The sequence below is a fragment of the Polyodon spathula genome, chromosome 4 (genome assembly GCF_017654505.1).
Source record: "Polyodon spathula isolate WHYD16114869_AA chromosome 4, ASM1765450v1, whole genome shotgun sequence".
Lineage (NCBI taxonomy): Eukaryota > Metazoa > Chordata > Actinopteri > Acipenseriformes > Polyodontidae > Polyodon > Polyodon spathula.
Genome location: NC_054537.1, coordinates 97105405 through 97117139, shown reverse-complemented (window position 1 = coordinate 97117139; position 11735 = coordinate 97105405). Strand labels below are relative to the sequence as shown.

The following is an 11735-nucleotide window of genomic DNA, read 5'->3' as shown; positions in this document are numbered from 1 at the left end:
GCACTGCAGGGTGGAGAGGATAGTGTTCATTTATACAGAAAGCTTCACAGATCCCTGTTAGCACTGCAGGGTAGACAGGATAGTGTTCATTTATACAGAAAGCTTCACAGATCCCTGTTAGCACTGCAGGGTGGAGAGGATAGTGTTCATTTATACAGCAAGCGTCACAGATCCCTGTTAGCACTGCAGGGTGGAGAGGATAGTGTTCATTTATACAGAAAGCTTCACAGATCCCTGTTAGCACTGCAGGGTGGAGAGGATAGTGTTCATTTATACAGAAAGCTTCACAGATCCCTGTTAGCACTGCAGGGTGGACAGGATAGTGTTCATTTATACAGCAAGCTTCACAGATCCCTGTTAGCACTGCAGGGTGGAGAGGATAGTGTTCATTTATACAGAAAGCTTCACAGATCCCTGTTAGCACTGCAGGGTGGACAGGATAGTGTTCATTTATACAGAAAGCTTCACAGATCCCTGTTAGCACTGCAGGGTGGAGAGGATAGTGTTCATTTATACAGAAAGCTTCACAGATCCCTGTTAGCACTGCAGGGTGGAGAGGATAGTGTTCATTTATACAGAAAGCTTCACAGATCCCTGTTAGCACTGCAGGGTGGAGAGGGTAGTGTTCATTTATACAGAAAGCTTCACAGATCCCTGTTAGCACTGCAGGGTGGAGAGGATAGTGTTCATTTATACAGAAAGCGTCACAGATCCCTGTTAGCACTGCAGGGTGGAGAGGATAGTGTTCATTTATACAGCAAGCTTCACAGATCCCTGTTAGCACTGCAGGGTGGAGAGAATAGTGTTCATTTATACAGAAAGCGTCACAGATCCCTGTTAGCACTGCAGGGTGGAGAGAATAGTGTTCATTTATACAGAAAGCGTCACAGATCCCTGTTAGCACTGCAGGGTGGAGAGAATAGTGTTCATTTATACAGAAAGCTTCACAGATCCCTGTTAGCCCTGCAGGGTGGAGAGGATAGTGTTCAAAAGCTAAACCCCAGCTGGAATGACCAGTGCTAAAAGGACATTCAAGTGGAAAGACTTAGTTACTGCTGCTTTTGCGAGGATTTGTTTAAAATCATAACAAACCCAGTACAGCTCAAGTACAAAGATACATCAAACAAAACACAGTACGATGAATTCAGCACAATACAACTGCGACAAGAAAGAGAACATTTTAAATGTATGAAAACAACACGATACATTCTTGTGATGCAGTATAGATTACAGCTCGGCATTAACCATTTAAATCACTATTCCAAAAAAAGAAAATGACTCCATAAACACTGAAGGATGAGAACACACATCATCACCTACTCACTTAAAAATGTAATATAGGGATATATTGCCAGAAGAAGAAAAACAAGAGACTGGGCAACCAAAAACAGGTCAGCTTCAGTTCAAGAAATTAGCAGCATCCACTTTCCTGTCTTTGTGTAAACAGCAGAAATGTTAGAAATGTTTCATCACCATGTTTCCCTCAAAGTCCTGTGTAAACAGTGGATATGGCCGAGAGTCACAGTCCTTGTCATCCTGGATTGTATCTCTGCCTGATAGTGCTGTGTTGGAATATCTATTCATGCTAGTCCTCCTGCTCTGGGTCTGGTTTGTTTTGCCTTTCAAAGGGCTATTCCCAGCTCTCCCCATCATGTTGCGGTGGGAAATGACCTTGTTTCCCTGGGAATCCTGACCCATTGCCAGGGTGCTGCACGTGTTCTCCTCAGTTTTTGCTCTTTTAGTTGGACTCTGGTCCATTTCCCAGTTCATTTGGATAGGGGTTAATGGGGAGCTATCTGAAGGAGACATGGCCCGTGTTAATGTGGCCATGCACTTATTCTCCTTGTCCACTCCCACACTGCCCTCCAAGCTCCTGGGAGATTGCATTTGTTGGCTGTCAGAAAGCTTGTATTTTCTCAGAGTCTGAGAGCAATTGCTCACCGTTTGGGTCAAGGTGCTCTTATCAAGGTTCAGTAACCTTTTCCCGAAAGTCTCTGGGTTCAGCCGTTCACTCAAACAGCTGCTTTCTTCTCTCCCACGAGAGCTCTTCCTATCAGGCAGCATGTGCATCGCTCGGTGTGCTGTGACTTGGCTCCCCTGGAAATCCTGAGTAAAATCACACCGAGTCAAACCAGCCCCCTGTGTATCTGCTGTGCAACAATCTGAAACATACCTTCCATGGGGGGTTTCACAATCTATGGGTTTGGGTTCGTTTTCCCAGCAGGTATCTGCTGTTTCTGCAGTGAATACATCAGCTGCAGTGTGTCTCTCTGTTTCTGTAGTAACCAAATACATTTTGCCAGAGAGTTCTTTAAGGTTGTAGGATTGGCTCTGCTCCTTGCATTTCTGATTTCCTTTATCACTGGCTTCATAAATATGATGCACTTCTGAACTGAATGTACTCATCCCTTGTTCAGTGTCCTCCTGACTCATGCTGTTGCAGTGCTCATCCTCCAGATGACCAGCGCTGTCAGCCTCCAATTCGATTCCCAGGAGGTCCTCAGACGCACTGCAGCTGTGCTGCTCCTCTGTTAAATTTGGGCTGGAGTTCCGTTTTCTTCCAGGTTTGCCAGATGCAGTTGTTGTGAAGTTAGAATCTGAACCTTTGCTTGGACTTCTACTTTTATTACCTGTTGGGTTAAAACACTGGTTAATACAGAACAGTACAAAAGCCATACTGATGGTGGCACTTACTCTGTGCTTTTTTCTTCATTTTAATAATAAATCGATGTCAACAAAAAGCAACAACCTAGAACACTAGCCATTTAACGCCATTTTAAAAAAAAAAAATCTGCAACTAGATTTGGAGAGAGAGAGAGAGAGATTCATTTTCTTATTAGTTGTTAAACTATTATTTACCAAAAGAAACATACCGTGCTACAGGCTATTCACAGCTAAAAAAAAAAAAAAAAAAAAAACTTTAAAAAGTTTAATAAAGAAAACTATCACTCCCGCACGCACTTAAAGGAATAACACGCTGGTTTTAAAATATTTTCAGTCCCTCTGACTCCTATTGTTTCTTAGTCCCGCCGGAGGTTTAAACAAGTCCTTCGCCTTTCCCAAAAAACTGAATGCTGTTGTTCAGATCAAATGCCTGCAGCACGTAAATATTATTAACTTACGATTTTCTTCTGTAAAAGATGTATATTTATTGTTGTATCATAAAACCGAATTCCACAGTAAGCTTCAAATAGATTTTGCTTACATTGCAGAGATGTTTCAGACATCTACGTTTGTTGATGGTGACGTCGATCAGCGCGTCGAGCGTAACTTTGTTGTTCAAGTGACATCACTGGAGAAGAAGGTGAGTAGGAAGTGATGTTGCTATTATTTCTATTTTATACACAAAACAACTTTTAATTGCGTTGAATCCGATTAAGAAGTGCTGTAATCACAATATGATACGGTTAAATGGAAGCCCGTATTGTCATCTAAGCGCGGAACTGTTGAGATACAAGGTCTCACTGTTCTTTGTTTACAGTAAAGATAGTGGCCAAAACGTTTTTATTTTATGAATATAAACGCTGAAAAAGACGTTGAAGTAATTGATGTAATTGTCACGTTTTTCTTTAACCTTTTGTCGAAGTGAGGAACGGAATATTACATAACGCACGAATCTGCTGTGTCTCTTTACTGTACACTTTTCTCTTGTGATAAAAATTGTATTATCTTGTTATCGATGTATTTTGGTTACATAAAAAACAAAAGGCAATTGAGATTCGTCTTTATTTCGCTTGAAAGAGTAAATATTTTGAAATGGTATTTTCATTTTGTATGCTTTCTATTTTCCTCGATAGTTGTAATAACTGTGAGGATTCTAATATTTTGGACATTTCTCTGTGTTCAATCCACAGGCTGCGAGGGAACTCTTAATTGCCAGTCGCTATCTGAGGTGAAAGATCATTTTGTCACGTCACTATTTGTAATGAGGAAAACAAAGACAATGAATTCAGATGAAAGCGAGATTAAGAGAGTAAGATTTATAGACAGGGATTATTTATTCTGTTACTCACCGCTAATGTTATCATAACCCCCTGAAAACGAACAAAATGACGGGTTGGAAGTATACAGTTACATTTTGGAGCTAAATAACACAATTAAAGTACAAGTAGCATGTCCCAAATATTATTTATAATATTATTCTTCAATATCTGAACTAAATAAAAGCCAATATAGCTGTCTTCCACTCTTAACCCACCTTTTACATTTAATAGCATATCTGATTGAGTAAGTGTTAAACTAGTGCAGTGCTCCAAGTATTTAGTTGTTACAGTAACTCTGTGAGTGCTGAATATCAGTTTTAAAGAATACTGTAAGAAAGCCCCATTTTGAAGAGTTCTTCCTTTGTCAGTTTTGCATACTAGTCTGTAACAGAGCTTGAAGATTTAGTTATAACCGCTGAATTAAATGTTTGGAAAAAAAGTGTGTTAAACAGTGCAGTACACAGAATATAGTGTGTCACTACTATAGAACAATAGGTAAATTACTTAGATTTTAGTTTTTTTGTTTCCTCACAACACTCATGAAGCTGAAGATTTTGTCTGCTTTAATTGTTTCACTGTTTAATCATTGTCGGTAAGCCATTTGCTTTAAGCCCAAAAGTCCCAGTGTGAGGAATGCTTCCCCCTGTCTGTTGCAGAGCTCCAGAGCCTGGCCTGTTACCATGTTTCATGGGATCCCAGCGACTGCAGGCATGGGGGGAGGTGAGAGTTCAATCAACTGCTTTACAAGTTTATTTCATTGGAACAGTGCTCACTAATCAGAGGCAGAGGCACCCTAAATAAATAGGCTGAAATATTATACATTCAAATCGAACTTCTGATTTTTTTTTTCAGCCCCAGTTAATAAACCAGAACTGTATGAGGTAAGCTTGTACTTTAACATCCAATGAATACCTGACTGCGCTAAACAAGACTATCAGCTACATTTGAAACCTTGGCGTGCTGTATATTCTAAGCTAATTAGATGGTAAACTCTTTTGTATTGTTCAAAGAAGCAAGTAAAACAAGTGCCATAGCTGGAAGGTTAATAGTCACACTCTTCATGTTTACAACATTGAAAACCATCTGTGACAGTATCCTCAATGTAAAACTTTGCTGTTTTATCTGTTTTTAATTGACACAAAAAAAGATGACAAACATTTTTCTTCTTGACTTTCAGGAGGTCAAATTATATAAAAATGCCAGGGAGCGTGAAAAGTAAGTGTTCAGTCAGGTGAAACATTGCATGTGTATAATAAAAGTAGCTATGGAAGATGAGAGGTGGTATTCTCCAGTGCCGTGGTTAAATTGACCACACATGTTCCTTGATAACTTAAAACTCCTATCAGATAATAATGAGCGAGAATCCTACAGAACAGTGTATTTACTCTCCAGGCTTATTCCTGAGTAATTCTGCCCCAGTTAATTACCTTGCTTGCTGTGTGTAGTAAGGACACCAGGGCATCTTTGGAAACAAGAATTAGTTCTAGTTCAGTGCAGAAATACTTGTGTAAATGAATGTGCTTTTCTCTGTTTCTAGGTATGACAACATGGCGGAGCTGTTTGCTGTAGTAAAGACTCTTCAGGCCTTAGAGAAAGCTTACATCAAGGACTGTGTGACCCCGAATGAGTGAGTGTTAGCGAAAGCTTACATCAAGGACTGTGTGACTCTGAATGAGTGAGTGTTAGCGAAAGCATACATCAAGGACTGTGTGACCCCGAATGAGTGAGTGCTAGATAAAGCTTACATCAAGGACTGTGTGACCCCGAATGAGTGAGTGTTAGCGAAAGCTTACATCAAGGACTGTGTGACTCTGAATGAGTGAGTGCTAGAGAAAGCTTACATCAAGGACGGTGTGACTCTGAATGAGTGAGTGTTAGATAAAGCTTACATCAAGGACTGTGTGACTGTGAATGAGTGAGTGTTAGATAAAGCTTACATCAAGGACTGTGACTGAATGAGTGCATGTTAGATAAAGCTTACATTAAGGACTGTGTGTCTCTAGATGAGTGAATGTTAGAGAAAGCTTACATCAAGGACTGTGTGTCTTTAGATGAGTGAGTGTTAGAGAAAGCTTACATCAAGGACTGTGTGTCTCTGAATGAGTGAGTGTTAGATAAAGCTTACATCAAGGACTGTGACTGAATGAGTGAGTGTTAGAGAAAGCATACATCAAGGACTGTGTGACTCTGAATGAGTGAGTGTTAGATAAAGCTTACATCAAGGACTGTGACTGAATGAGTGAGTGCTAGAGAAAGCTTACATCAAGGACGGTGAACTGAATGAGTGAGTGTTAGAGAAAGCTTACATCAAGGACTGTGTGACTCTAGATGAATGAGAGAAAGCTTACATCAAGGACTGTGTGTCTTTAGATGAGTGAGTGTTAGAGAAAGCTTACATCAAGGACTGTGTGACTGTGAATGAGTGAGTGTTAGATAAAGCTTACATCAAGGACTGTGTGACTGTGAATGAGTGAGTGTTAGATAAAGCTTACATCAAGGACTGTGTGACTCTGAATGAGTGAGTGAGATAAAGCTTACATCAAGGACTGTGAATGAGTGAGTGCTAGAAAAGCTTACATCAAGGACTGTGTGACTGTGAATGAGTGAGTGTTAGAGAAAGCTTACATCAAGGACTGTGTGACTCTGAATGAGTGAGTGTTAGATAAAGCTTACATCAAGGACTGTGTGACTTTGAATGAGTGAGTGTTAGAGAAAGCTTACATCAAGGACTGTGTGTCTCTGAATGAGTGAGTGTTAGATAAAGCTTACATCAAGGACTGTGACTGAATGAGTGAGTGTTAGAGAAAGCATACATCAAGGACTGTGTGACTCTGAATGAGTGAGTGTTAGATAAAGCTTACATCAAGGACTGTGACTGAATGAGTGAGTGCTAGAGAAAGCTTACATCAAGAACGGTGACTGACTGAATGAGTGAGTGTTAGGGAAAGCTTACGTCAAGGACTGTGTGTCTCTAGATGAGTGAATGTTAGAGAAAGCTTACATCAAGGACTGTGTGTCTTTAGATGAGTGAGTGTTAGAGAAAGCTTACATCAAGGACTGTGTGTCTCTGAATGAGTGAGTGTTAGATAAAGCTTACATCAAGGACTGTGACTGAATGAGTGAGTGTTATAGAAAGCATACATCAAGGACTGTGTGACTCTGAATGAGTGAGTGCTAGATAAAGCTTACATCAAGGACTGTGAATGAGTGAGTGCTAGATAAAGCTTACATCAAGGACTGTGTGTCTCTAGATGAGTGAGTGTTAGAGACAGCTTACATCAAGGACTGTGTGACTCTGAATGAGTGAGTGTTAGAGAAAGCTTACATCAAGGACTGTGTGACTCTGAATGAGTGAGTGCTAGAGAAAGCTTACATCAAGAACTGTGTTTCTCTAGATGAGTGAGTCTGTCTACTATAAGTATATTCAAATAATCACAGCCACACCTCCTTTAGACATGACTGGCTATTAAATATGTCTTCTTAAAGAATTGTGGACCAAAATAGAGCTTTCTTCTCAACGGAGGTGCATCTGTGGGTACAAGGAGCCATAACAGTGATAAACAACAGAATGATTATACACATCTTTATAGCTGCACACTTATATTTGCATATTGTATTCAACGCCACCCCTATGGCAAATCTGCATTGCATCATTGAGTTCTCCATGGCTAATTCTGTGCCAGTACCAATGTTCAGCACCCTAGGTCAGTTAGGTAAGTCTCAGCATATGTGGATATACCCTAAGCTAAGTGAAGTCATGCCAGCCTGGTCTGCACTGTTGATGTTGATGATAGAGATGACTAAGCTGCTGAATGTGCTTCCCAGGTACACGGCTGCCTGCTGCAGACTGCTGGTTCAGTACAAGGCTGCATTCAAGCAGGTGCAGGGGTCCGATGTGGGCTCCATTGATGATTTCTGCAGGAAGTACAGGGTACGTAGAGAAAAGCAGACATACAAGGCATACCGTAATGATAATACATATCCATTGTTTCAGTCTGTGTAGTTATTAAGTTACGTTCTGTGAAAAGCCAGGCAGGATTTATCATGTTTTTCAAAGTCTTTGTCACAGAGTTGAATGACAAAGCCAACTCCCTCTCTGCTTTCAGGGAGATGTGAGGAGTAAACCAGTAATACTGTTCAGAAAAAAGGGTGCTCATGCCATATATGTGTGATCTGTTTCTTTACTAGCTATTGTCTTTCCTAGCTGGACTGTCCACTAGCTATGGAGAGGATTAAAGAGGACAGGCCAATCACCATTAAAGATGACAAGGGCAACCTGAACCGCTGCATTGCAGATATCGTTTCAGTAAGTCAAATACTAATCTATACTTCTGTTCATTTTAGTTTTGATAGCAGTTGTGATATCAATATCTTATATAAAGTGTTGTCCTGGTGCCCCTCATACACACAGAGTGGAGTCACATGTCAGGTTGTCCTGTCCCCCTCTGGAAACAACAGCAGACCATGTGTCTCCCAGCCGCCGACTGTATCCAGCTCACAAAATTGGTTCCAAACTTCTCTGCTTTAATATCTAGGCTACACTGCATTCTGTGTTAGGCTTTAAGTTTAAAATGCTTTTTCAGCTTCCGTGATGTTGTCTGTTTATCTCTCCGTTGTAGCTTTTTATCACAGTGATGGATAAGCTGCGGCTGGAGATCCGAGCCATGGACGAGGTAATTTACACTAAATATATACGGCTGTGGCCAAACAGTTTGATTCATAGAGAATTTTAGGATTGAGACCATTTAAAAAAATAAATAAATAAACTTTAAAGAACATGATTTAGCTATTTTATTTAACAGTGTGACATTATTCAGTAGGTTTCATTTGACTATATGAAGCAAAATGAATTTATTTCTATATGGTGACGCCATAGCTGTGCTAATAAGAACACTGAGTTAGGCTTGTTCAAGTAATATGTCTGGGTGTACATTTCTAGATCCAGCCAGACCTGAGGGAACTGATGGAGACCATGAACAGAATGAGTAGCATGCCCCCTGATTCTGAGGCGAAAAATAAAGTCAGTCTCTGGTATGTAACGTGTGATCTGATCTGTTAATCACATTCCAAACTCATTTTTGTATTAGAATCTAGAATCTAGAATGCATTAGGCCTCCATTAACATGCATTCTGGGTCCCAAAACACAGCAGTATTAACCCTTTACAGCATGACGTTTTCTATTTTTGCAAAACATGCTGTAAAGTTTTTTTCCAGCAAGGTTTCCCGAATCGAGAAGTAGAATCTATTGTCATGGAAACTGACATTTTGAAAGAGTGTTTGTGTTTTACAGTAAATGCCATACCACTCCTGATGCGATGCAACAAGCCTACTAAAACCTATGCTTTTGATAGTCTTGCATGAATATAAAAGTCAAGTTTTATACAGCGAGTTTATACAAAGGAGATATGACAATGGCAATACATAAAATACAGTCTATCAAAAATAGCCTGTTTTACATTTTACATTTGATAAATGCCTCAGTTAAAATCTCATCATGTCTGGTGTGTGGCAGACTGAACATTAATCCCCAGAAGCAACTCCACTGTCACTACCCAGCCCTCTGGACTTTGTCTGGGGAATGTTTTATGAAACAGGTGATTAAATAATGTATACTTACAGCACCATCTCTGGCTTACATAATTGACAGACCCCTTTGATGCAATTGCAGGCTGATGACTCTCAGCGGGATGTCGGCCTCCGATGAACTGGATGACTCCCAGGTCCGTCAGATGCTGTTTGACTTGGAGTCTGCGTACAATGCCTTCAGTCGTTTCCTGCATCATTCCTAAATTTTCACCTCCCCCCCGGAATTCCCTGAGGTTGACTCTGAATTGAATCTGTTCAGTCTTGAACAAAGAAGACTACGTGGCGACCTAATTCAAGCATTCAAAATTCTAAAAGGTATTGACAGTGTCGACCCAAGGGACTTTTTCAGCCTGAAAAAAGAAACAAGGACCAGGGGTCACAAATGGAGTTTAGAAAAAGGGGCATTCAGAACAGAAAATAGGAGACACTTTTTTACACAGAGAATTGTGAGGGTCTGGAATCAACTCCCCAGTAATGTTGTTGAAGCTGACACCCTAGGATCCTTCAAGAAGCTGCTTGATGAGATTTTGGGATCAATAAGCTACTAACAACCAAACGAGCAAGATGGGCCGAATGGCCTCCTCTCGTTTGTAAACTTTCTTATGTTCTTATGTTCTTAATCCTCTGAACTGTCACCTTCCACTGGCATTCCCTGAGGTTCAGTCTGAACTGTCACCTTCCACCGGCATTCCCTGAGGTTCACTCTGAACTGTCACCTCCCACCGGCATTCCCGGAGGTTCACTCTGAACTGTCACCGTCCACCGGCATTCCCTGAGGTTCACTCTGAACTGTCACCTCCCACCGGCATTCCCGGAGGTTCACTCTGAACTGTCACCTCCCACCGGCATTCCCTGAGCTTCACTCTGAACTGTCACCTTCCACCGGCATTCCCGGAGGTTCACTCTGAACTGTCACCTTCCACCGGCATTCCCTGAGCTTCACTCTGAACTGTCACCTTCCACCGGCATTCCCTGAGGTTCACTCTGAACTGTCACCTTCCACCGGCATTCCCTGAGGTTCACTCTGAACTGTCACCTTCCACCGGCATTCCCTGAGGTTCACTCTGAACTGTCACCTTCCACCGGCATTCCCTGAGGTTCACTCTGAACTGTCACCTTCCACCGGCATTCCCTGAGGTTCACTCTGAACTGTCACCTTCCACCGGCATTCCCTGAGGTTCACTCTGAACTGTCACCTTCCACCGGCATTCCCTGAGGTTCACTCTGAACTGTCACCTTCCACCGGCATTCCCTGAGGTTCACTCTGAACTGTCACCTTCCACCGGCATTCCCTGAGGTTCACTCTGAACTGTCACCTTCCACCGGCATTCCCTGAGGTTCACTCTGAACTGTCACCTTCCACCGGCATTCCCTGAGGTTCACTCTGAACTGTCACCTTCCACCGGCATTCCCTGAGGTTCACTCTGAACTGTCACCTTCCACCGGCATTCCCTGAGGTTCACTCTGAACTGTCACCTTCCACCGGCATTCCCTGAGGTTCACTCTGAACTGTCACCTCCCACCGGCATTCCCTGAGGTTCACTCTGAACTGTCACCTTCCACCGGCATTCCCTGAGGTTCACTCTGAACTGTCACCTTCCACCGGCATTCCCTGAGGTTCACTCTGAACTGTCACCTCCCACCGGCATTCCCGGAGGTTCACTCTGAACTGTCACCTTCCACCGGCATTCCCGGAGGTTCACTCTGAACTGTCACCTTCCACCGGCATTCCCTGAGGTTTACTCTGAACTGTCACCTTCCACTGGTATTCCCTGAGCTTCACTCTGAACTGTACCTCCCACCTGCATTCCCTGAGGTTCACTGTGCACTCCTCTGAACTGTCACCTCCCTCCAGCATTCCCTGAGGTTCACTGTGCACTCCTCTGAACTGTCACCTCCCACCAGCATTCCCTGTGGTTCACGCTCCCACTGAGGTTCACTGTGCACTCCTCTGAACTGCCACCTCCTACCGGCATTCCCTGATGTTCTCTCTGCACTCCTCTGAACTGTCACCTCTGGCAGTTTCATAATTGTTTTGGGGTTGATTTTATATGTAAATAAAGTTTTTGCAACCCTTAGGACTGAAGCATTAAATACTGGGGCACTGTAAGTGTTAAACAGAGATGTTCAAAACAATGTATAGTCGACCTTGAAGCTTGTTTTAA

At 42.1% G+C, this 11735-nt stretch overlaps 2 protein-coding genes across 4 annotated transcripts; one reads left to right on the top strand and one right to left on the bottom strand.

The window, feature by feature from the left end:
- Window positions 1-885: 885 nt before the first annotated feature.
- On the bottom strand, window positions 886-3284 carry LOC121315194. Of its 2 annotated transcripts, none has more exons than XM_041249249.1 (2): window positions 3206-3284; window positions 886-2630 (listed from the first exon to the last, which is right to left on the bottom strand). In XM_041249249.1, the coding sequence occupies exons 1-2, from the start codon at window positions 3225-3227 to the stop codon at window positions 1456-1458; spliced, it is 1197 nt and encodes a 398-aa protein (XP_041105183.1). In that variant the 5' UTR covers window positions 3228-3284; the 3' UTR covers window positions 886-1455. The 2 variants fall into 2 exon arrangements, with proteins under 2 accessions (XP_041105183.1, XP_041105184.1); XM_041249250.1 differs by having other exon boundaries at window positions 3123-3215.
- Window positions 3221-9883, top strand: LOC121315195 (vacuolar protein sorting-associated protein 28 homolog). 2 transcript variants are annotated; one of them, XM_041249253.1, is made up of 11 exons: window positions 3242-3304; window positions 3855-3892; window positions 4640-4703; window positions 4836-4864; window positions 5161-5198; window positions 5521-5610; window positions 7809-7914; window positions 8188-8289; window positions 8603-8656; window positions 8923-9014; window positions 9653-9883. In XM_041249253.1, the coding sequence occupies exons 3-11, from the start codon at window positions 4664-4666 to the stop codon at window positions 9771-9773; spliced, it is 672 nt and encodes a 223-aa protein (XP_041105187.1). In that variant the 5' UTR covers window positions 3242-3304; window positions 3855-3892; window positions 4640-4663; the 3' UTR covers window positions 9774-9883. The 2 variants fall into 2 exon arrangements, with proteins under 2 accessions (XP_041105186.1, XP_041105187.1); XM_041249252.1 differs by lacking the exon at window positions 3855-3892 and having other exon boundaries at window positions 3221-3304.
- Window positions 9884-11735: the final 1852 nt, after the last annotated feature.